At 42.6% G+C, this 25758-nt stretch overlaps 3 protein-coding genes across 3 annotated transcripts in view; 1 reads left to right on the top strand and 2 right to left on the bottom strand.

The window, feature by feature from the left end:
- Positions 1–4549: 4549 nt before the first annotated feature.
- LOC6636429 (uncharacterized) lies at positions 4550–5249 on the bottom strand. The gene is made up of 3 exons (XM_032435783.2): positions 5184–5249; positions 4806–5123; positions 4550–4702 (listed from the first exon to the last, which is right to left on the bottom strand). The coding sequence occupies exons 1-3, from the start codon at positions 5247–5249 to the stop codon at positions 4550–4552; spliced, it is 537 nt and encodes a 178-aa protein (XP_032291674.2).
- A 2107-nt stretch (positions 5250–7356) lies between these two features.
- Cyp9b2 (Cytochrome P450 9b2) lies at positions 7357–9141 on the top strand. The gene is made up of 4 exons (XM_002059943.4): positions 7357–7640; positions 7704–8214; positions 8276–8912; positions 8975–9141. The coding sequence occupies exons 1-4, from the start codon at positions 7438–7440 to the stop codon at positions 9139–9141; spliced, it is 1518 nt and encodes a 505-aa protein (XP_002059979.1). The 5' UTR covers positions 7357–7437.
- Positions 8328–25758, bottom strand: part of esn (espinas) — a 28324-nt gene continuing 10893 nt past the window's right edge. The window contains exons 2-6 of the mRNA XM_070209667.1: positions 20685–21264; positions 19678–19791; positions 18455–18583; positions 12176–12379; positions 8328–11938 (exon numbers count right to left, since the gene is read on the bottom strand). Of these exons, the coding sequence (XP_070065768.1) occupies positions 10463–11938; positions 12176–12379; positions 18455–18583; positions 19678–19791; positions 20685–21264 (2503 nt within the window). The 3' untranslated portion in view covers positions 8328–10462. The remainder of the gene's footprint in view (positions 11939–12175; positions 12380–18454; positions 18584–19677; positions 19792–20684; positions 21265–25758) is intronic.

Below are 25758 nucleotides of genomic sequence, written 5' to 3'. Positions count from 1 at the left end.
TGAAATAGGGAAAATTGGATATAGGTCAGGGTTCCATTAAAATTTTATGTTGTCTTGTTAAGTAAAATTTTATGTTGTCTGAAAAAGTAAATGGTTAAATCGATTTACTCATATCATACGCATTGGTTAACACAGTAAAAAATCGAAATCGAAATTAAAAATTTAATTATAAATTAAATTCATCTTTCGATTAACCGAGCTTGAATCCCAGACAAGTTTATCGATGTGGCTTTCTCTTGGCCAAAGAACTTAGTAATAATAATAGAATCAAATGTGTGTTTATTTATACCCCACATTATACAGTTTCAAAAGTCTTAGCCTGTTGAGTTTAAATCCTCCTTGAAGGTATAGTAAAGATCAGTTTTAAATTGTGGTCTTTTATCAAATAGCCAAAATATTTTCAGTAGATAGTCACCAGTTGGGAAAGCATGCGGCAAGTAGTTCAATTTTGGATAAAACCCCTGAACAATTTGGGGGCCCTTAAATGAGAGGATGCAAATAAAAATATGTTCGGCAGATATGTCAAGGTGTTCTTTGATAGTTACCAAATAGGGACATGAATGATTAAAGTTAGAAAACTCGGCCAATAGCTTATAAGCCAGCATTGCGAATGCATTGAACCGTTTTTTAATAAAACGACAGCCATCAACGGTAATATTAACTAGCCATGGCTTGTAGCCACTCGCCTTCACAAAGAGTTCGAATCGAACGTGAATATCGTTTGCAGGATGTAGGACGGTTCCATTAAAATTGAATGTCGTCTTATTGCGGCTCACAGCTCGAAGGCGACATTCATGTATGACCATCCACGATTTGTTGTAGCTCTCGCAAACCGCATTTGTGAACTTGAATTCGATAGCCTCCTGCAGTCGATAATTGTATTTATTCTGTATGTCAGGCATTATCCTCAGGCCAACTTACATTGTAACTCACGAACAACCAAATTGGCAATAATCCGATAACTTTGAGAGGAATGTGCATGACCACAATACTGAAATGACTTCGAAGCATTCCAGAAATCCACAAATTTTATATCAATTGGTCTCTTCGCCTGGGTACATCAATAAATTGTTTCAATTAAAAAATAATTTACATTTGTGAAGAGTCTGCAAAAGTAATTTGTTAAATCGATTTACCAATCAAATTCTCATTGCGTAGCATAGTCAAAAGTCGAAATCGAAAACCTGTTCACAATAACACATTAAATTAACTAAAATAGTACGAATAGCCGGAACGTACATGGATGTTGTTTCTAAATAAATAACTTTCTAAATAATAAATAAATAAATAATTGTATATTCCACATGGAGGTGCTCATTGACAACAGATGGCCAAAAATCTGTGGGGCATGAGGTAAATACTTCCATTTAAGGTAAGACCCATCAACAATTTGTGGACCCTAAAGCGATAAAAGGCAATATAGCTAAAAGATATAGCTTGATACTTGCCACATAGGGACACGAGTGATTCGAAAGCTGGCTCAGAGGTTTAAAAATAAGCTTGCGGGCGAAATTGGATACTTAAATACCTTAAAGAGCCATGGCTTTCTGAAAGAGTCGCAATTGCACGTCTGTTTTATATGCGGAATAAAGGACTCTTAGATTTAAATTAAAAGTCGTCTTGTTTCGGCTAATGGCATGCAACCGACATTTGTGTATGACAATCCACGATTTGTTGTAGCTCTCGCAAAGCGCATACTAAATGATCTATTCGCTTGAGTTAATAAATCATGGTTTGTATTAAAAAGTACTTAATTATTGTGTACGCCTGAAAGAGCAATTTGTTAAATCGCATTACATATCATATTGTTTTGTTCGTTTCGATAAATATTATTTGTATTTATTGTACGATAGCTTGAACATCTATGTATATGGACCCTGGTTGGCTTTAAGGATTCGCTTACAAATCCTCTTTGAAGCTAAAGTAAACATTTGTCGAAAATTGTCGTCTGCCATCAAACATCCAGGTTAAGGCCAAGAGATAATCACCAGTTGGTATGGCATGCGGCAACGACTTCCATCTGAGATAGAACCCATCAACGATCTGTGGGCCCTGATGTCAGGGAAATTGAGCCTTGAGCCAAATGACAATTACAGTTGAATGCTTACCAGATAGGGACACGTGTGATTAAAGTTGGTGAATTCTCTAAAAAGCTTAAAAACAATTATTGCAATTGGATTGTAAGGTTTCTTTATAAACCGGCAGACATTGATGGTCACATTTGCTAGCCATGGCTTGTAGCCATTGGCCTTCAAAAAGAGTTCGCCCCGCACGCCAATATTGTATGCAGGATGCAGGACGGTTCCATTAAAATTAAATGTCGTCTTATTGCGGCTTACAGCTCGAAGGCGACATTTGTGTATGTCCATCCACGATTTGTTGTAGCTCTCGCAAACCGCATTCGTCATTTTGAATTCGATGGCTTCCTGTTCGAAACCAAATTGTTACACAGCCTCCAATTTGAGCTGGCGGCTAACTTACATTGTAACTCAGCTTGAGGACTAACCAAACTTGAAATATTCCGCACACAATGAGGGCACTGCGCATGGCGATGGCTCTCGGATGACATTCAGAGACTTAATAATTGTATGCATACTAAATTTGTATATTTCGGCATTTTCGGTTCAATGCGTACATAATGAAAGAAACACTATCGGATTGTTCGAATCGCAGCTTTGGGCATGGGCTTTTAATGACATTGATTAAGATCTTTTGCCTGCCCAAAAGAAACTAAAAATTCTGTTTATAGTTGATGAGATAATAAGTATTTTACGCATATTATCCTGAAATCCTTGAATGGCAATAGCTACATATTGTTTATGTAATCGAAAAGCACAAAAGGTTGCCTTTTCTGGCTCATGCATCTATTGCCATTTATTCAACTAAATATCAAAGGAAGTGGACCTCCATATACCGAGCTATCTTTCAGGCGCACACACTTGAATGCATGCACCCCGAAAGTATGCAACGAGAATCGCAGCTGTGATGAGCCACAAATTGTTTTTAGTTACCAATTTTTTAAATTCTCAGAGTTGTGAATTCCATTTAAAAGGAATGTTAACAAAAAACAATAAGCTGAAGAAAAAGGAAAATAAAGCCAGCAAAAATTTTAACATATATGTATTATGTCATATATTTTGTCGCTTATATAGATACATTATATTAAACGCTTTTAATGCTTCGACACATCAACTAATTATTCGCATTCAGAAATGCTTATTTAACGTTATTAGTTTAAATAATTTATTTCTAGTAACGATTAATATCATTTGGCATAAGCTTTAGTAGTTGTTGATGTGGTTCTATATTCAAAAATGTTTGTTTTTATTTGATCAAATTCTTACAAATCCTCCTTGAAGGTGAAATAGACTTTCGTTTGAAATTGTGGCCTCTTATCAAAATACCAGTTCGTAGCCACTTGATAGTCTCCTGATGGCAACATATTTGGCAAAAACTTCCAATTGAGATAAACTCCATCCACAATTTGTGGGCCCTTTTGTGGATAAGGAAAGTGTTAATTTTGGTTGGCTCACATCTACCTTAGTGTCCGACAGCAATACTTACTATAAAGGGACATGTGTGATTGACGTTGGAAAACTCTTTGAACATTTTATACATAAGTATTGCAATTGGGTTGTAGGGTTTCTCCATGAAACGACACACATCGATTTTCACATTGTAGAGCCATGGCTTATATCCATTCTCTTTCTTTAACAGTTGCACTTTAGCCAAAATATCATTGGCTGGTTGCAGAAGAGTTGCATTCACAATTAAAATTGTTTTATTTCGATTAACTGCCCTCAGTCGACAATTGTGCATGACAACCCACGATTTGTTGAAGCTTTCGCAAGCCACATTTGTCCACTTAAATTCAAGGGCTTCCTGTTGAAAGTTTTGTTCAATCACATTGTTTTAAGAATTTAGAATTTAACTTGAAGCTAACCTACATTGTAACTCAGCTTCAGAATTAAGCAAACTTGAAATATTCCCCAAACAATGAAAGCGATGCGCATGGCGATGATTCTCGGATGACTTTTAAACACTCAATACTTGTATGCATTGAAAATTTGTATATTCGCAGCAATTTCCGCTTCAATTCACACATAATGGAATGAACACTATCGGATTGTTCGAATCTAAGCTTTCGGCTGGGGCCTAAAAAAAAAACATTGATTCGAGCTTGAGTGTACACACAAAAATTGGCCATAGCTCGGTTGAATCCTTAAGGATCCCAGCGAATGCGTTGTCAAAAAAATTGCATTGGCAAGAGCTCTGACCTGCCCAAAGGGACAGAAGAATACAAGTTCAACGAAGATATTTTTATATCATATGTCATAATTAATATCTGTTATAGATACGTTGTATATTATATAAAACGGGCTTTATGCTTCGACACGTCAAATAATTATATCCGTTTAAAAAGGTTCAATTATCGTAATTATCTTAAAGAATATATTTTTTTGTTTTTGTATCGATTTGAAGTGGAAATAATGTAAGGCTTACCCAGATATTGCTGTGGATTTTTGTGTTGCTTTATATAATAATACTCTCACAAGTCCTCCTTGAAGGTAAAGTAGATGTTCGTCACAAATTGTGGTCTCTTATCAAAGTACCAGGTCATGGCCAATTGATATTCTCCTGTTGGCAGAACATTTGGCAAAAATTTCCATCGCAGATAAAATCCATCCACGATTTGTGGGCCCTTTTGTGAAAGAGAAAGCTGGATTTTAGAAAGGGCCACGTTTTGGCTGGCTGTGCGCTACTTGAATATAGCCTGGCCCAATCGAACGGGATGCAATACTTACTATAAAGGGACACGTATGATTAAAGTTGGTGAACTCCTTGAACATTTTAAAAATAACTATTGCAACTGGGTTGTACGGTTTCTTCAGGAAACGGCATACATCGATGTTCATATTGTAGAGCCAGGGCTTGTAGCCATTCGCCTTCTTCAATATTTGCGCCCTAACAAAAATATCGTAAGCTGGATGCAGGACAGTTCCATTCAAATTCATGGTTGTTTTATCCCGATTAACTGCTCGCAGGCGACATTTGTGTATGACAAACCACGATTTGTTATAGCTCTCGCAAACCGCATTCGACATCTTGAACTCGACAGCTTCCTGTGGAAGAAGCTGTTATTAGCTTTAAATATGGTCAACTATCGACCACTCCACACACACATTGTAGCTCAGTTTTAGCGCTAGCCAAAGATGCAATATGCCGTACAAAATGAGAATGTTGCGCATGTTCAAAATACGGCAATACGAATGGCTTTTTAATACAGCGCACAGCATTGCCATTAAATGAACTTGCGGTCTGATTACTTTTAACAATTATATTTGCAATTAAAAGTGCTTAGTTAGGCTGAAACCATTTTTTTGCTTCTTGAATCATTTAAGTAATAGCCATTGAATCTCAATATATAAAACTGCCAAAACAAACGAATTGGTGAACAGCGCACAGCCTAAACCGTAAGACGGAGTCGCGGGAAAAATCCACCTGCATATGTGGAAAAATCGCAAACAACTTTTTTCTTTACCAGTTACGCAGTTTCAAGCTCATTTAGATAAATGTTCTCCAGATTTCACTGTAGACTATTTTTTTTGGTTACTATCATCTTTGTAACTATAAATTGTGTCAGTGTACGGCAATGTGCATACACTGCTTCAATTCAACCCCTACATTTGTCAGTGTCTCCCGCTCGCTTAGTCTCTGGTTGTATTTCTCTACCCTTTCACACACAATATATGACAAACAGTTTGCAAATTTCTAAACTCGAAAAGTGCCAGTCACAGTCTGACAATCAAACAAGCCAACCAACTAGCCATTCAGCCATCTACCCGTCTACCCAACCATCCATCTATCCATCCGTCCATCCATCCGACTCTGCAGCTAAACAAACTGACTAAATATTTAATTACAGGCATTTTGTTATAACGCTCGCGGCTAATTTGCTGTTTAACTGTTTGCTTCTAACTTTTGTGTGCAGTATTTTGAGCCTGAGTCAGAGTCGGAGTCAAAGTTAGCCCAAGTATCGGTCAATATGCTAAAATATTCAAACCGTAAACGTAAACAAAGCGGTTTCTTCGCAACTTGTTTCATAGTTTTGCTTGTCTTCTTTTTCCAGTCATCACAAGTTTATGTCATAGTTTTTTGCCTTTAAAGTTTGAGGTTCTCAGAGCTTGCATAAGCGCCAGCATTGACATCTCAGCTCTCCACTTTGTCTCAAGAATATGATCAATTTATCAAGTTGACAGCTCACCAAGATCATTGGGCTTAAATCTGTTGAAGTCATTTTAAAACTAGTATAAACAATGTATATTTTATTATTTCAATTATATCTGTTCAACTTGCATTATATATGTATACCCTGTAATTATTAGAATTGGTAATCGGGGAAGAGTTGCACATAAAGGCCGATACCATATATAATATGTTCTGTTAAGCTTCATCAATATATACTCCAACTATTATGGCAAAAACTGCCTGTGCTTTTTTTATTCCTTTAGCTTGTTTCCACGCCATTCCAGGTCAACTACAAGTCTGGCATACTGCTACGTTTGTCTGGTACTCAATAAAACGAGCCGCTTTATCAATTAGTAATCAGTCCCTTTCCATCACAACATTGGCTAATCAAACACAGTCATAAAATTTTCTCCAACAAATCCCCAGTCAAGCACCTTTATTTAAAAAATTCTCCCTATGCATTGCATCAGCCGTTGCCCATATCAACAAATAGATATGAATAAATTCAAGTGGACGAGTGTTAATATTTGTATCTCTCTCACTCTCACTCTCTCTCCATCTCTCTCACTCTCTCCCACTCTTTCTCACTGCCGCTCTATGAAGTCTCCTTTGTACATCTTTGATAATAGGCTCTGATAACTATCAGATTATAAGGGAATATTTGCTTTATATGCGATAAATAAATACTATAAAATTAAGTAATTCAATCAAGCTTTAAGTAGTTTTTGGCAATATTGTTGCTATCTTCTTTTTTCTCAATACTCTTATTAATTATTTAGCTCTTTAGGGGGCTATTATGAGCTACATTCAGCAAGTTGTAAAGGGTATCTGTCAAAATGCCTCGCCTAGAGCATGCCATATAGGTTGTTATACTTAGAGAGAGAGAGCAGTTTGCCGGTGAATGAAGCAAATAGCTAACAACATTTAAAAATTCTAAACGTGCTTATATGCGACTCTTATTTTGTTTTTGTATTTCGCTTGCGCGGCTGGCATTATCGCAACAACTTTTATCTATCGGCAATTGCACAGAGTACTTGCCATATGCCATATGGAGACCGGGGAGAGCCGACATATAAAAGCCAGATCGCTTAGTAGCAAGAGTTTAGTTCCAGTTGAGCATTGTGGGTGAATAGAAGCGTTCTGTACGCATTTGTCACGGTCGAGTTCAATTGGGTTTTGTAATCGAAAATGGATCTGATTTTATTGGTGGCCCTGGTTGGGCTATTGCTGTTCGCCTACAAGTGGGCCACGGCCAGGCAGAATGAGTTTGCCGAGCGTGGCCTGCCCTTTGAGAAACCCTGGCCATTGCTCGGCAATAATGCGGATGTTGTGTTGAACAAGGCCTCGTTTCAGAAACTGGTCTCCGAGTTTTATTTACGCACCCGACAACAGTGAGTAATCGATCCGGTTTATCTTAAGTATTCCCCAATGGTTGAAGTACATTGATATTGCAGCAAATTGGTGGGCTTTTTCAATTTTCGCACGCCCATGATTCAAGTGAACGATCCGGAGTTGATTAAGAAGATAACTGTCAAGGATTTTGATCACTTTCCCAACCATCAGCTGTTCTTTACCACCGAGGAGCGTCTGGTCAACGATATGTTGAGCGTAATGAAGGATCAGCGCTGGAAGCATATGCGAAACACTCTGACACCCGTTTTCACCTCGGCCAAGATGCGCAGCATGTTCGGCCTGATGAACGAGAGCTTTGCCGAGTGCATGGAACATCTGGACAAGATGGCCAAGACAGCCGTCAAGCCGGGTGAGGGCTTTGAACTGGAACTGAAGGAGGTGTGCAATCGGTTGTCAAATGATTTGATTGCCACCACGGCCTTCGGACTGAAGGTTAGCTCCTACAAGACGCCGAACAACGAGTTCTTCCAGATTGGCCAATCGGTGGCCTTTTTCCGCGGCAAGTCTTTGTACAAATTTATGCTGTCCACCACGCTGCCCTGGCTCTTCAAGGTGGGTTTACTACGGAAATTAATTGAAAGCTCCTCTATATATATGCATATTGCCACTCCAGTTGCTGGGCTTCAAGATCTTTGACTCGGAGAAGACGGAATTTTTCATACGCCTTGTTGTGGACGCCATGAAGTATCGCGAGGAGCACAATATTGTGCGGCCGGACATGATTCAGTTGCTGATGGAGGCCAAGAAGGACTCAACGGAGAACTGGACCGACGATGAGCTGGTGGCCCAGTGTTTCATCTTCTTCTTTGCGGCATTCGAGAACAATGCCAGTCTCATCTGCACGACAGCCTACGAGCTGCTGCAGAATCCGGAGATACAGCAACGCCTCTACGAGGAGGTCAAGGAGACGCACGATTCGCTGAAGGGCGAGCCGCTCAGCTATGATGCTGTCACCAAGATGAAATACATGGATATGGTTGTCTCTGAATCCCTGAGGAAATGGACGCTGGCCGCTTCCACAGATCGCCAGTGTTCCAAGGATTACACGCTCTACGATGACGACGGCTCAAAGCTGTTCGAGTTTAAGGTGGGCGATCGCATCAATATACCCATTGTGGGTCTGCACCTGGACGATCGCTTCTTCCCCGAACCGCACGTATTCAAGCCGGAACGTTTCAGCGAGGAGAACAAGAATCAAATCGTGCCCTACACGTATCTGCCCTTCGGCGCAGGTCCTCGCAATTGCATAGGTGAGTGCGAACCTTTTCTTGTTTATTTATGTGTAGTATTTATTATTTTTGATTCCACGCAGGCAATCGTTATGCTCTGATGCAGGCCAAGGCCATGTTATACAACCTGGTGCTCAAGTACAGAATCGAGCGCTCGCCCAAGACGGTCAAGGATCTGCTGAGCGATGCCCGCGGCTTCCAGCTGACACCACAGAGCGGCTACTGGGTGCATTTGGTGCCACGCCAGTGAGACAATTGAACAAAACTCACACACATTGTTGTTCTATATGATACACATATGTATATTATATATATATATATATATATATATATATATATATATATTATTTTGATTATGTTTCCATATACACTGACTTAAATGATATACTTAACAAATACTTAAAATACTCATATGTATGCGTTTCGTATATAACTTTTAACTTTACCCTCATTCGTTTGATTGGCGCAATAAATTTCGCTGCTTTTTATTATTATTACACAAAACTTTCGCAACTAATTCTGGACACAAAAATTCCTTTCTTTTATAAAACTCTTTCACTTTCGCGCGGCGGCGAAAGCTGAAACATTGCATAAAAACCGCGCAGATAAACAAAAGAATTTTCGCTTTAACTGAATGAAAACCAATTTGCATACATATATATCTAGATATATGTTTATGTATATATACATATATATGCATGTAAAGAATTGTGTATATAGAGATTTGGAGCGGGGTGAGTTTTCTTTATAACTTTAGCTATTGCACATTTGCTAGGCGAAAACTTTCGCTCTTCTTTCGTTGTTTTGTTTTTATTTTTTTTTTTCTTTCATAATTAATTATTTTATTAAAAAATTCTTTTGTTGGCAGTTGCTTTATTTAACAGTTTATTGTTCGTTGATTGCGTTTTATTTTACTATCCTTTGTTTCTGGCAGATTCTTAGCATCGACTTATCTATACTATATACTATATGCTATAATATATGTGCGTATATACCTATAATATGTGTGTAAATGCTTGATATACTTTTTAGCTTTGTACAAAGTTGTAGATAAAAAACAGAGTGACCGAGAGAGAGGGGAAGGGAGTCTCTCATCATCTCCATTGTATACCCTATATGTATATATCTATATGTATGTAGTTTGGAATACTTTGTGAGCTAAAGTATGTGAAATAATACGTGTTGTATGCGGACAGCATGGATAAATGTAATATACAAGAAGGAAAATGAAAAGAAAAGAAAATATGTGTGTGTTTTTTCTTACCAGCTCAATTTACAGCTAATCTAAATGTCCACCAATCCTTAGTTAATATATGTTGTATTAGTTTTGCATATAATATAGTATTTATCGATATGTCCATTTACAAAAGCCCCGATATCCAGTTTTAAACGCTATATAGACGCTGTGCATTGCCCGGACGTGGCTTGCCCAGGCCAAAGAAGTTCCAGACACGCCTCAAGCAGCCGGGTTTCTTTTCGGGCAACAGACTGAGGCTCTGCTCCTCGAGTATGGTGTCCAGTATGTAATAGCTGCTGAGATTCAGCGGCGGCGGCGGCAGCATCGGAGGTGGTCATGATATCGTGCAATTCTTGCTCTCGTGCATGATCGCCGGCAAGCTAGACTGGGCGCCACCCAAGCAGCTGCCCGCGGAGGAGCCGCCCAGAGCGTTGGCATCGCCCGCCTGAGCCAGCTTCTTCTTGCGCTCGTAGGCGAGTGCATCATTGGGCACATAGGCGACACGCACGCCGCCGTAGTGCTTGCGCGCTGGCAGCCTGTAAACATAGTCGTCCATGTCGCTGGAGGAGCTGGAGGAGCATGTGGAACAGATGCTGGCCACATCGCAATTGTCCAGATTGTTTAGCAGATTCAGTGCGCCGCCGCCCGCCTGCGTCTGGGCATTGTGCAGTCGCAGATTCGTCTGATTGATCTGCATCTCGGAGGAGCTGCGCGATTGATTGCGCCGCCGGCGACGACGTCGCGCATTCGAGTTATCCGTGTAGCTCTTGGAGCGCGACATGGTGTCCTGCACGCTGTGAAAGCGCACCTCCTTCAGCGGCGGTCGATTGTCCAATTGATGATGCTGCTGCTGCAGCTGCTGCTGCTCCTCCTTCTCGTCCAGATTGCTGCGCTGCTTGGCGGCAAAGAGCTGCTCGTAGCCGTCGTGTGGCAGCTCCAGCTCGCGCACAGACTCATTGTCCAGCTCCAGATCGTTGCCCAGCTCCTGGGTGCTCTGCGTCATGTCCGAGTTGCTAGGAGAGTTCAGATTGATCTTGTCTATGCTCTGATAGCTGTGCGAATCCTCCGCCTTGGACAGCAGCATGTCCGGCATGGAGGAGGTCAACTGCGTGTCGCCAAAAATGGACTTATCGCCGGCACAGATGTTGTCTAGGCTTATGCCCAGCTCGGTCAGGTCTATGGGCGGCGGATGGGCGGGTCGTGGCATGCCGGGCACACAGCCGCCCAGCAGCAAATCGGCCACGCCTGCTGCCTCCATGCGCTTGCGCTCCTGCCGCTCCAGCAAATCACCAGCGCTGCCCGCGCTCTTGCCCGCATGTCCATGAGTGCCGCCCCCGCTGCTGCTGCTCTTGCCACGCCCCGTCGACTCGGCCGTGCGCCGCGGCGAGCGCGCTATTTGACTGGAAGTGGAGGCGCGATGTGTGGGCCGCAACTGTGGGCCAGAGCTCGTGTCCGACGGCGTTGGCGGCTCACCCTTGCTGCACGCAATGGAGCAGTAGATGGTGCCGCGACGCGGCAGAAACGGACGTCCCAGCAGCGAGCAGCGGCAGGTGCAGCACGAGAAGCACTGATCCGTTGCATGCCAGTGCTGCCCGTCGTGGCTCATCTGGCCCTGGTCGACGCCAATGACCTCGCCGCAGTAATCACAGTACTCGGCGAACATGGTGTCAAAGCAGCCCAGGCAATACGGCTTGCCCTCACGCATAATATATCGCTGGCCGCCCAGCTGATGCTCGCACTCCTGGCAGGCGAAGTGTTTCATGTGCCAGGTGCGACCTTCGGCCTCCGTGCACTCATCCGAGAAGATGATCTGCAGAGGTGAGAGGGTAAGAAAGATTGCGGTTTGTTAAGTTGTGAAGCGATAAATTTAAATCTCTTCTCTCTATGTATTCTGCTCGGAACCAACTGATTGCAATTATTAATATTTTAAATATATAGAATATTCCTTGCGTTTAACTAAAACAATGATTAATTCATCTCCTCAAACAGTTAACTAATTAAATTTCAAACTGAACTAGTTCTATTAATCAGCTCTTCTCGTACTCACCTCATCGCAAGCGGAGCAGCGCGGTTTCTGGGTCTCGGCATGATGGCGGCCACAGTAGAGATTTCCATCGCGCTGAAAGTATATCAAGTCCATGAGCAGCTCCTTGCATACGCTGCACACAAAGCAGCCGGGATGCCAACACAACTGGGCGCCCAGGCGCTGGGCAAAGACCACAATGTCACCGCCGGAGAGCTGCTCCTCGCACTGTACAAAAGTAAAAGAAGAGAAAGGGGGCATTAGGTAAACCGTGTATAAATAACAGAAATATGCTGGGGAGACAGCGAGGCGATAGAAATCTGCAGCGTCTGCTTTCGGCTGGGCGAAAATATTTAAGCGACTATAAATGCTAAATAACGGTAATAAAACGCTTAAGCCCCCCCGAGCGAGGACAACAGGGCTACAACCGGCACGAGAACAGAACTAGAACGAGAACGAGAACGAGAACCCTCCGCTCAGCTCCTAACTTTGCGGTTTTCGTTTTTTTCTCAACGGAAATCATGCAAAAATAGCTGCCGGCCATGTGCGCGGCCTCAGCGCCCAAGTGCTCCCCAGAGAGCGAGCGGAAAAACTGGGAGACTTTAAACTGTTGGCAAAACACGAAACGCGAAACACGAGAAAAGGCCGCAAGGAAAATGCTGGTGTCGGTGTCGTAGTCGCATTCGAAGGAGGAGTAGGAGTCGGAGTCGGTGTTGTAGTCATAGTTGGAGTCGAAGCTGGTTGTCACGGAGCCCGCACGGAAGCGCAGCTTTTAATGACTCAACCTCAACTCGTTAATGCTGTAGCCATTCGCATAATGAACTTATTTACGTAGAGCGAGGCACCTAAATAGGGTCAGGCGAGCTAATGTCTTTGTGTTTGGTTTGCCTGAGGAACTCAAGCCGGTTATGTGGTTAAAACAGTTGCTAGGTGGCGAAGAAATTCAGGAAGAACATATGCTTCAAGGCAGTCAGGAGCAGCTAACATGGAGTTGCGGAGACAAAAAGATGGATGTTTTCTAGAAGGATACTTAAGACCTGCATTGACAGACTCGCAGACAGTGCCTGGAGTAGATACAGAGCATAGCAGGGAGTTTAGATGAAGCTCATCCATTAAAAGGTACGTCTGCGAGTAGGTTGCCTGAATGTCAATAAAAGCTGAGCCCGCGTTAAGCTGATTAAATTCTTCGTAGACCTCCCATTGGCTTTGTATCTACTCCAGTCCCTATTGGAAGATGGTCCTGAATGTTTTCTGACATTGAATCCAGCACATTCTAAAAGAAACTTCTGAGTTCCTTAAGTAATTAAAAATTATACCAAAATATCTATGACCTATAGTATGCTCCACCTGGGTACAAGGGCGGTTTGACGCACCGGAAGAAAGTTCTGTCTTCTTTTATAGTCAAGACTCTTTAATATAGCTGAACCACATCCTGAATATGGCATGTGTTAGGAAATCTAACGTATAACCTCTAATATAGGTAGCTGTAGTACATCAACTGTTTATCCTAAAAAACTTTGCAATTCCTGTGGTATTTAGAACATATTAATATATGACATACATATCACGTAGACAATCTATTATAACTTTGTTTGTATATAGCAAAAGTTCTAATAGGGTCTATACTCTGCTCAAGCTTTTCTAACTTTTTTAGGAAATCTATTTTTACCCATTTCCTATAACCTTGCCTAGGAAAAGACAACTTTGCAACATTTAATGTGCATGCAAAGCAATTAACGCAATTGCTTTGATTTATGAATGCCATTTTTGGGGGCACCCAAAAAGTTGAGAGCACATGCGACGCAAAAAGCGCTGCCATTTGTGGGCAGCCCTATGACCTCATGCCCCCTCCAACACGTTTCTATCAGCCCTCAGTCTCTTAGTCCTGACAAAGCCGACGCCAATTTGCGCCATTTTCGTTTCAGCTTTCAGCATTTCCTGTTGCCGCTTCCCTCCCAGCCCAGCTACCGTGTCTTCGTTTCGCGCACGCAAATTACCCGGCAGCGCCACAAAAGCCACAAGACGTTGCAAGGACCTCGCTTCCTGCAGCTTCTTAACTTTCCAGGCTATTAAACCTCAGTGGGCCGCTCTGCAATGTCCCCCCGCAATCAACATTTACTTTTGCAAGCCATTAAACATTGACAGCCAGTACCTAGAACCCACGCTCCTTTACAGGGCTGATAATTTCCATAGTCAGGCTTAAGTAGCTACCAGTTTGGCCCGCTGCATGCGTCGTTAATTGTTACCAACTTCTAAAAAAAAAAAAAGAAGCAACCACCACGCACTTTAATTAGGCTCTGCAGAGCAAGAGAGACTTTGTCAGGCGCTAATGATGTATTTTTGTAGCTGCTGCGCATCCTGTTGCGGTCAGGACTTTCTGCTTCTTACTTCCTTTTTTTTTGGCCAGCACTTTGTTGTGGTTCAGACTAGAAGTTGTGCCGGAAAAGCTCTAAGTAGTTTCTGTGGTGACCAAATTGCAAAAGTATAAAAGTTTTTTTTTTTTCATTGCTTGGAGTCCACTTAAAAGGACATTTTTCAGCACTTCGCCTGGTGCTGCTGTTGCTGCTGGTGATTTTGGCAAATGTCATGTGTTTAACAGCAATCGCTGTTCATTTATCTTATCAATCCAATTAATCCCAGTCGCATGCAGTCGCTGACTCGCAGCCGGGCTCTGCTGCAGTGCAGACAATTATGCTATTGACAAATTGACGCTGGCTGCCACGCGGAGGCGCCACCTGACCTGGCTAACCCATTTCGTGTCGTCCGCCCTAATCCAAATTTGGCGCTGCGCCCGACAAACTTGCCAGCAGACAAGCAAGACAATTTCCTGCCCAGTCGTGGCCCAACCCCCAATACCTAAGCCCATCGCTCTCCCTCTCTCTTTTCCTCTCTATACATATATCTCTCTCTTTCTCTCTTGTTCTTTCGCTCACTGCACAGTGCCTTCAAATTATTAATGACGCTCGTTATCGTGCCCTTTTCAGTACATAAACTTTTTGCTTAACAGGCTGCAGGCAGCAGGCAGCAGGATTTTCAGCTACCTTCCCTTTTTTTTTTTTATGTTGCGCCAACTTTTTGCTGCCTTCACCCCTCCGCAGTTTTGTGCAAAAGTATATGCCCTGGCTTTACTTAATAATTATTTTGTATTCCATCGTTGCCAGGACGACCTTTAGTGTCACATCCTTGTCAAGTTCTGCTGTCACATCCGCTCAGCCCCAGTACCAACGCCAACTGTCAGTTCAGCTGACTCCATTGTTGTTCGTGTGGAAAATCTGAGCTGGCCAAATCATTACGAGATGTGGATCTGTCTCTGACTCCGACTAACTCTGACTTTGACGCACGTTCCTCTGGCCATGCGACTCATTTACGCTTGACTGAATTTGAGTGCTTTTTGGCAGCAGCAGCAGCAGCAAAGGAGAACCGGGCATCATTCAGGCTCATTGAGCGTTTTCATAAATTTCCTTTAAGTATAATTTCTGCTTGGCTGTTCACGCTTCCTCCTCCTGCACTGCCCTGCCCCCACAAAGCTGATTCAGTGGGCGGCATTTGCTTTGTTCGCATTTTAACCTTCGTTTAGCAGGTCTCAGTTATGGTTTGTGAATTTTAAGTAGCACGAGGGTCAGACTGAGGAGTGGGCTCTGCCTCGTCAGTTTTGCTCGTGAACATCAAATCTGACTTGACTTATCAGATTTCATTAATAACCAGTTGAACTTGATCGGGCAATTGAATGCTGCTCAGCTGCTTCGACTTGGTTAAATACTATTCCAGAGAAGGACTAACTCAAATTGTTAGAATAAAAAATTTTTTAAAATACATTAAAACATGGAAACTCATCTGAAGTATGTTAGAATCTTTATTCGCTTTAAGTTCAAGAACAGTACGAAATGCTTAATAGCCTTTGATTCTCGATTCTAACCCAGTTTTATACAAATTGTATTGTTATCCTTTGACAATTTGAACAAAAATTTGCCAACTCTTGCAACTGATAACATTAGTATTCTAATAAGTTACATCATTTAATAATCGAACGTTATTTACTCGAGTAATGCTCTTTTTTACAAAATATGCTGCTGGCTTAAGATTAACCACAGCCGCCTGCCTGTGGCTTAGCGTAACAAATTTCTACATATATGAGTTTTCATTCTATCTATTTCTTCCATTGCTTAACACAGACAAAAATAACGTATTTAGAAAGATAATCTATTCTATAACTACAGAAAATTCTTGCTATAAATTTAAACAGTGCTTATTTTTCGTATAGTTAAACATCTACTTTAACTTGTAAATAACAAACGAGCTGCTGGCATCGTGCCCCACGCCAACTGAAGCTAACTTTGAGCAATATAATGTGCAGAGTTTTGAAAGTCTTTGCGAGTGGCATCATAAATAACTGAAGTATCATATGAGGTAAGCCCTTGGCATCATTGATCAAAACATATGAAATCAAATATGTAACTGCACTTTGGCATTAAACATGAGAGGACAAACTTATTGAAAACTTCGCACGCTGTTTGCGCGCCTGTCTCTAATGAACTCTGAACCTGGACCTGGACCTGGTCTTGGTCTTGGTCTGGCTCTGGCCTGGCCAGAGCGCTGCCCCTGCTGCCTTATAAGTCGTTGTGGTGAGGCGTAATAAATGCAACTTGGCTGCCAATTTGGTCGTCTCTCCGCAAAAAACCCAAAACCAAAGAAAATCACTGAGAAAACTTGGGCACAACTTTAATGCCAGGGCAACACCTCCGACGAGCCGCAACGCCCACGCACGTAGCAGACGGGCGAGAGGCACTGTGAATCGGCGAAGTGGGGCTGAAGCCAGTGCAGCGCACAAATGCTGGATGCTGGATGCTGTTGAATGCATGTCCATGTCGTCCAAACTCGACCGGTTGCCCAGACAAGACACGCAGCGCTGCGTGGCAGCATGCGGCATAAACTTTTTAATAAGTTTTACGAGTGGCGAATGTGAACACAATAAAATCAAGCTCCAAACTATCTGCGGCAGGCAGACAGTGGGTAGCCATGGATCGGGTATATGGATTGTAGCTGTACAGACAGGCCAAGTTGAAGCTATAGAAGCTCCACTTGCCAGTCGGTTAGCCAGCGCCACGCACAGACTCGAGCTCGAACTCCAACTCCATAGACTGCCAGCTAATAACAATGCAAATTTTTGTTTAAGGTACGGGGGCAGGATGTGACCTACAACTCCTTGCTACTGCTGTTGCTGCTGCAACTGCTACTGCTACTGCGACTGCTACTGCTACTGCTACTGCGACTATTTTATGCTACTAGCATTGTGCTTTAGTGCCATTTCACTGCGTTGCGCAGCTTCTCTATATATGCACACTCACTTTTCCACAAAAAAGCAAAGGCAAATGGGCTAAAATCCAAAATGCTCGACAGCCAGATGCCTTGTTAATTAAATTATAAATCACTGCTAATGTTTATACAGATACAAACATCCTAAAGCAAACAGTCCAGAAATAAAAACTTTTTTATTTAAATATATGCTTGCAGCTCGTTTTCACTTAATAACTGAGGAGCTTAGCCAGTTCTTAAACAGCTTTTTTTTAGTTTAAGCTAGGTTTGCCATATAAGAGCCTGCATACCAAGGTATCAGCTTGTAGAGCTTATAGTCCTCGAGTTTTCTTAGCACAAAGAATCTCAAAGAATCAAAGATATCTTCCGCTTATTGCACATATTTTAGCCCTACCCCAAAACAACTCCGTTCACCCTTTACAGGGTACAAAAATCAACTTGCAGCACTCGGTTAGTTCACAGCAGAGTTCCATAGTCCGTTGTCCGGCGCTTGGAGCTGGCTGTGGCCCTTTTGTATTGCTGTTGCAATGGCAGTTGCTGCAATTGTTTTTGCAACAACGTTTTTCATTTGCAGTTTTTCGCCCGTTGTTGCAGCACTTTGCCGTTTGCTAAAAGTGTACTTAATGAAATCTTTTTGTCATCTTTTATTTGAGATGCTGCCAAGTTGCGACGTCGCGACGTTTGAAAGTTAACCGTGTTCGCCCGCCTCGCCCCGCAGCAGCCCTTGTTGTCCCTCGCTTATTGTTTCTGGCAGGCGCCATTGTCAATTTTTTTTCGCAAGCCCCAGCCACCCACACCCGGCCATTATTCATAAGCAGTCCTTGGGAGCCGGGCGAGTCCTGTCAAAGTTTTGCGCACAAACTTTGCCCGGCCATGGCAAAAAAATGAAATCGAAACTCGCCTTTTCTTCGGGCTCATAATAAAATGCAAATTTCTTGGCTCACAATTAAGCTGAGCAAGGGTCGTGGGGCAGTGCAGGATAGTACTTACCCCCTTGCAGGGCCTTTCGTCGGACAGCAGCCGCACCGCGCCACGTCCGAGCGCCTCCCGCTTGCGCTGCGCCGAAAAGATGCGCAGCTCCTTGCGCTCCTCGTCGCTCAGCGAGTGGCAATAGCGCACCTGGAATGGACATGGCCATGAACATGGTTAATGGTTAATGGCAATGGAAATTGTGATGGTATTGGTATTGGTAGCCAAGCCAGCGAGAAGCCAGCCAGTTTCTTGCATTGTAAATATTAATTAAAATCTCCCTCTCTTATGGGCGCAGCTCAAAAAAGGCAATGCCAACTTTTTTAATCTCGCACTGACTATGGGGGGCGTGGCCTTGATTTTTATACAAATTTATTTGCCTTTTCCTTTTGAAATACCCTTGCAAAGGATGCTGAAACTCTACTGGCAAACTTGCCGCTAAAAGGCATATCTAGTGCTGATCTGTTTGTCTGTCCATCTGAACTGAACTTTGAGCTGGGATGGATCCTTGCTTCTGTTGCAGGCAACAGATTTACCGAAGCCCATTGAATCGAAGTGCTATATCATGGAGCTGACATAGATATTGTCGAGAAAAAGTTAAATGTTGATTGGAAAAACAATTGGAGCTTGCAAATGTTCTGCCTAAATTAAATAATGGAATCTATTTGCAATATTTTCATATGAGAAAAATATTAATACTTTAGGTAATTTCAAGCAGTTTACACTAATGTCGTACACAAGTGGGACATATATAATCAAAATCGGATCACTATCTATGCCATATATAAAGCTGTCATATCTGCGCTCTCCTTTTTAACAATTTGTCATCAAAACGTTTTTTCATAGTTTGAGGGTTCGCAGCGCAGTTTTCAGTAAGTCGAAGCATTTGTTTTGAGGCTACGATTCCTAAGCTTCAGTTAGGCTAAACCTAGCTTACTATGAGCCTTAGACAACAGTAAGGGTATTAAGTCTTCGGCAATGCTTGGCTGAATATTCGCTTCTGTTTTCATTTACTGTCATTTTGGTTGTTGCTTTTCGAAATTCTCAAAAGTTGGCAATGCTGTAGCTGGCATTAACTGCATTTTTATGATGCTTGAGATCTTCTTTTTTTATTTTTATATATTTTTTTTTTGTTGTCGCCAGGGCCATTGAGTGCTTCCTTGTGCTGGCAGTCTGTCTGATGAGCTGTGCTTTCATTGCTTCTGCTCCTTTTGGCTCCTTTGGCTGCTTTGGCTAATACTCACTTCGTTATCTTGGGGCGGCAGCTGGTGCAGCAATTGTTTCACGCGATACTTTTCCCCGGGACTGTTGACGTAGGGCACTTTGTCGTCCGGCAGTTGGCTAAAGTACAAGCGAACCTGTTAACGAGCAGTTAGAAGAAAGAGAGAGAACATCAGATGTAAAGTAAGAAAAACTTAAGCACTGCATTTATGTATAAGCCATAAACTTTGGCTTAACGATTGGACAACTGGCTGGGCGACTAATTTCGTGGGAAGCAATTCATTAAGGACCAGTCATAACGAATTAATCAAAGTCCAGTGACAAATCGCTTTCACCAACTTGGCCAAAAGCACAAATAACAACAATGCACGCCCACAGCTCTTTTTAGCCACACGAATATCGGCAAAAAATTGAACAACAAAGAGTAAAAGCAACGAAAACAACAAAAACTGATGTGAAACGTGCGAAAGTGGAAAATGTCGCGAAAAAGTCATGACGCCAGCAGAATGAATGGCAGAAAAGCTGCCAACTCTCGCAGTTGGTTTTTCTTTTAGTTTTTTTTTTTTCCGCCGCCAGTTATGTAAGCATTTGGGCCAGATTTGGCCCCAGCTCTTGACCGGGCTCTCTAATTGCAGCCAAATGCGGGCAAACGAATTTAATTACAAAACGCTTTCGCTTTTTATCGATTGCCAGTCGATTGAGCGATAATTTTCCACCAACCAAAAAAAGAAAGAAAAGCCGCTCAGCGGCAATTAAAGTGCTCGCCGCATTTCCTTAAACGTGCCGTTAGACATTGAACTGGAGCTGGAGCTGAGGCTGCGACTGGCACTCGATTTGATTTTGGGCAAACGAAAGCAAAAGTCCAAAGCCCCACAGCAGGTGGCCAGAAACCACAAACAAAAATAAAATCAAAAACCACATGGAAATCGACCAGCGAATTGCCAGCGAAAAATTGCCCGCTGGCTGCTTTTGTGATTTCACCTAATTAGCTGCGACAAATTGGTGTATGTGTTGGGCTACGCCCGCTTACCTGATCTGGCCGCAGACCCGGCGGCACCCAGGTGTACTCCTCGAGCGCACAGCCGCTGTCATCGTCCGACTGTGAGTTGCGCTGAAAATCGAGCTGCTGATGGTGGCTATGATGATAGACACTGGCCGTGGCCGCCGTCTTGTAGCTGGCGGTGCGCAGCGGCGTGGCCACCACCGAGTTCAGTGGCAGATGGTTAGGCGGCTGGCAGTGGCGTCTCTGCAGCGGCGACACAAAGTGCGACGGCGTCCCGCTGCTGCTGCCGGCCGTCGATGGGGCATCCAAATTGTTGTTGTTGCATGTGCCCGTCAAAGTTGAATGGCTGCTGCTGCCACTCGCTGCCTGCAGCTGCTGCTGCTGCGGCTGCTGCTGCGGCTGTTGCGGCTGCTGCTGGGCTGTGTTGCCGCGATGCGGCGGAAAGGGCGCACCACCGCCAGCCTCCAGCTGCAGCAATTCGCTCTCCGTTTGCGTGTAGTAGCTGCTGCCGGGCTGCTGCATCTTGTGGCTGCTGCGTCTCGTGGCGAATGCGGAGCTGCTGGTGCGCGGTGCGGGCGTGGGCTTGTATTTGTGGTTCGACTGGTTGCTGCAAGCACAAAGATGTGGAAACTAGGATTAGTTTAACGTTGCCAAACATGAGCCTGCAGCTAATGGAATAAGCTGTGAATAAGGATTTCCTTCCAAAGATTATATATCAACTTTAAAGAAGAATGCTTTATAATATTTGATTAAACAATTTGTATAGCTTGTGTAATATTTGAAGTCTTTTAACTATAATAAATCATTTAAAATAATTAAAACCGTCGACTTCCATCTTCACACAAAAAATTTCAACACTGAAAGATCTGCTGTAACCAAAGTAAGCCTTAACATACGATTTCTTAATTATCTTATCATAAATCATTGAACTTTTCGCAATTTAAACCCACCCAATGTTGCATAAAAAGCTGTACTATTATTAATAATACCACAAAATTACAACCTGCGTTGAGTTAAAGTCGCATTTTTAACGCACTGCCCCAGTGGAGGGAGACAGAGATTTACAAGATTTGCCGCAAATCCTGTTGCATGTTAATTTGTTGGCATGCGTTTTTTGAGACGTTGAACATGAAAATTGCTCATACGTAATGTTGCACCATTTACTGAACGATACTCATATTCATATTCAGATATGAATATTCATATATTCACATATGCACATGATGAATGCTGACAACCCCAATTTGCAATTAGCCAGCTGAGATATAACAAAACTCATTTAAATTCAACGCGCCGGACATTTCTAATCTGTTCTGACTGCAATTGCGGCCGAGCTGCAGCTGCTGATGTTGCTGATGTTGCTGCTGTTGCTGCTGCTGCAGTTGCAGTTGCAGCTGCTGGCGCATGCGTGTTGTTGTCCAATTTATGAAATTTCGAAATTGCCAGCGCATGTCGAGCCATCAGCATGTGGCCATCACCATGGCCAGAGTCATAAACTTTTGGGCCCGGACTGACCAGCTAAGGCAGCTCGCGTTGTGGAATCTGACGCTTCTTTCTGCCGCTTTCTGTGTACTTTCACTCGACACACTGTGGCACACTCGCCGATTATGCAGCCAAGCGGCAGCATCAGCAGCAGCAGCAGCAGTAGAAACAACAATTTGATATTGCTTTAGAAATTCCAGCGGCAGCTTTAAACTTGTGTTCATATGGCACCCAGCCTGGTCATGTTTCAGTTTTAATTTGCTTTTAAATACCCCGTGCACAATTGAAATGCTTCAAGGCGGGCGTCTACAACAGCTGGCAGCAGACCTATGCCAAACATGGTATATATTAGGTTTCTTGAACGGTGCTCGAATAACTCAAGAACTGTATACGCTAAAGACATTAACCTCGTTATGTAGGTACTCGTAAATCAGGAGAAGATACAGTATTCATCCAATTTCTAATAACTATAACTTCTAACCAGTTAACTGAGAAGCAAATTATCTGTTGACAGCTTAAGTTTGATTATTGTATGAGCATATATTGGCATATTGCCTTTATTTAGCCCGCACAGTTTTCAGCAAACTATTTCCTTACTTTGTTTACTCTAGACTGCGATCTACAGGGCATCTGTATAGTCGAGCCGACTGCCTTCACGCATTCTTACATGTTTTCTCTGGTAATCTTAGCTTGCCCGCTGGCTATAATTTTGTTTTGGTATTTTTGTTTTGTTTTTATGTTTCTTTAATTTTTGTAATTAAAGTCATTTGTGTGACTTAACGCCAAGTGCTTTATGCGTTTAGCTTTCGGAAATTAAGCGACGCGCTGCAGTTGCGTGTCATGCTGCCTGCTTTTACATTCTCATTCATAAGCATTTTCGATTTGTATCAAATTGCACAACATTTGGAGCATGAATGGCACACACACACACACACACACACACAAACACACACACACTGACAAACAGAAACCAGCTGTCCCACGTTGGGAGCCTAATCAATGTGAGAAGATGAGCGCCATGAGCGGCAGCTGAAAGCAATTTGCCAGCACGCCAAGCGATTTATCTGAATAACTTGTAAATTTATGCAAATGAACGATAACAACTTGACCAAGTCCAGGTCCAGAGTCAAGACAAGTTAACCTTCCGCTAACAAACGCACAAATTTCTGCGGCTATTTAGCAGCGCCCACAGATAAAGCCTGGCTAAAAACCCTTTCGCTAAAGCAAATTAATGGGCCCCCAACACTCGCGCCATTACTTGGTTGCATGCAAAAGTGAATGTCTCGCCAGTTGAGGCAGGCAGTCGGCAGCAGGCAGCGGGCAGCATGTTGCATGTAACTGATGGGCATTGCTATTAGCATTAACACCATGTTTTAGTTCAGGCTGAAGATCGGCGGCGATAACATTAGACAGATCGTTAAAGAAAGAAAATATACGATACAAGCGGCAGCCAGTGAAAGTTTTATGTGCTACGTTTTATGGTTTACCAATGCAAATTCCATTTGTTTTGTTGGACAGTGCCAAAAACAACAACATATTTTGTGGACAAATCTGCGTGCGATCAATCAAAGGGGGAGCTCTAGAGCTTTGAGCTGTGCTTTCTAAACCGAAACGAACGCTGATCTCTGATCGGCAGTCGATCCATTCATTGCGATTGTCAACTGTTGCCCAAACAAAGTCAAGGCATAATCTGTCACAAATGAATTGTGCGCCTGTTGATTGACTTTGATAGCCAACACCAGCGTCAGCCCAATTCAAATCTAGCCAAAATCGAAAATATATATAAAAAAAAAAAAAAAAAAACAGTTTGCCATATATGGCCAAGACTGTTGACATACTCGCAGCTGTCCGGCAACTCTCAACTCTTGGCCAGGCTGGGGCGGTTTTCTCTTTTCGGCCAAGGCAGGCTCTTGGTAAGAGTCTCTGACTAAGACATGCTCTGTATGCAGCTCAAGTGTTTTGACAACAAAACTTTGCATAGTGTCTTTAGTATTTATTTCATTGAATAATTTCGGACATCGTTTTGCATGCAAAATTAAACCTTAGGCATATTTCTTCAACTTCGAATTCTGCTACATCGTATCCCTTTCAAATTTTACAGGGTATTGCAAACCAGTTGGATCTTTGATTTTTCTAAGCGGCATGCAATTTTATTTGCCATACGCAAACTGCCAGCGCTTAAAATGTTGCATGGGAATTGACGTGCATCTGACCAACTATGGTGCGATCTCTGACACATGCATAAATTTGGGTTAAGAAGATTTGAGCTTCGAGTTTGAGTTTATTTGGTTTGATGTTTGTCATTTCCTTGATGTGTGTATGTCACAACTGCCCAGACGAGTACTCGCGCACATATGAGCATAATTAAAAATAAAGTGCTTGACACATATTCCAAATGGAAATAGTAAATTGGAATGGCAAGACAAGTTATTAGCACAGCGCGGAGATAAACTAGGTTACAAATTAATGTCAATTTTGATGTTCTGGCCACTTTTTACAAATTTTCAGATTTATCCGACTTATCCAGACTTATCCGACTTTATCCGAATTTATCCAAAAATTCAAAATAACTTTCTTACCAATTGAACACAACATTTTGCATTATTCTCCACCCCTTTCTATTAAAGCATTAGTTATATGCCCATTTCCACTCTATTTACCCCAATTGATATAGTATCCGATTTATCCGCAAGACTAAATTACTTATCCGCAAGCGCTACATGATACCGATTGCACTCGAAATTGGCTTGGCTGCTTGATTCGTATCTCTTTTGTGTTAGGCAATGCAATATACAGCTCATTAGGCAACATTTCAGCAATTGCGGCACGTTTAATTCAAATGCCAATGCCGTGCCACTTGGCTAATAATATCTCAATTATCCGCACCACCAAAGCTGATTGGCAGGGGCACTCCGCAGAGTGCAGTGCTGTATAACGAATGCATTTCAATGTTGCTTTCTTTCCTATAGAAGCTGTATGTCTGCGATTTCATTAAATTTTTAGACACGCAGTTTCCACAGAACTGGTTCAAAAGCATTTAGGCACACACCGAGACACACACACACACACACACCAGTTTATATAGTTGTTGCTTTTGTTGTAGTTGAGTTGTTGTATCCCAACCAGTTTCCCAGAAGAAGTGCACTACGACACGCCGACATTCGGCTCGGGCGGGCAATTGAACTACGTGGAAATTAAAACGAAACATGCAATTCTTGGTAATTGAAAAATGTAGAAGAAGAAGAAGCAGAAGCACTGGATGCTGAACCGAATCCGCATTAAATTACTTTCACAATTGGTCAAAAGATAAAACATCAGAGAGCAGACTCTCGATCACTTGGCCGAATGCCTTGAATTATCTGGACACGATCTCTGGATCTATAAATTCGCGTAGCCTGCCATTTAAGCGGATCGCACAAAGTGTGGGGGCTGCTGCTCCAGAATCGAATGCGATTAAATTAAAATGTTGCCCATTGTTGGGCGTGTCACACAGTCTCAAGGCCCCCACATACATACATACACACACTCTCCGACTCTTGTGTTTGCCAGTTCCCAGTCCATTACGAAATCTTTTGGCTCAGCCTCAACGTTTGCCCTGACCTTGTTGCGTGCTTTCAGC

The sequence above is a fragment of the Drosophila virilis genome, chromosome 5, assembly GCF_030788295.1.
Source record: "Drosophila virilis strain 15010-1051.87 chromosome 5, Dvir_AGI_RSII-ME, whole genome shotgun sequence".
NCBI classification, from domain to species: domain Eukaryota; kingdom Metazoa; phylum Arthropoda; class Insecta; order Diptera; family Drosophilidae; genus Drosophila; species Drosophila virilis.
The sequence above is the reverse complement of the archived record's forward strand: the minus strand, read 5'-3'. Positions and strand labels throughout refer to the sequence as shown.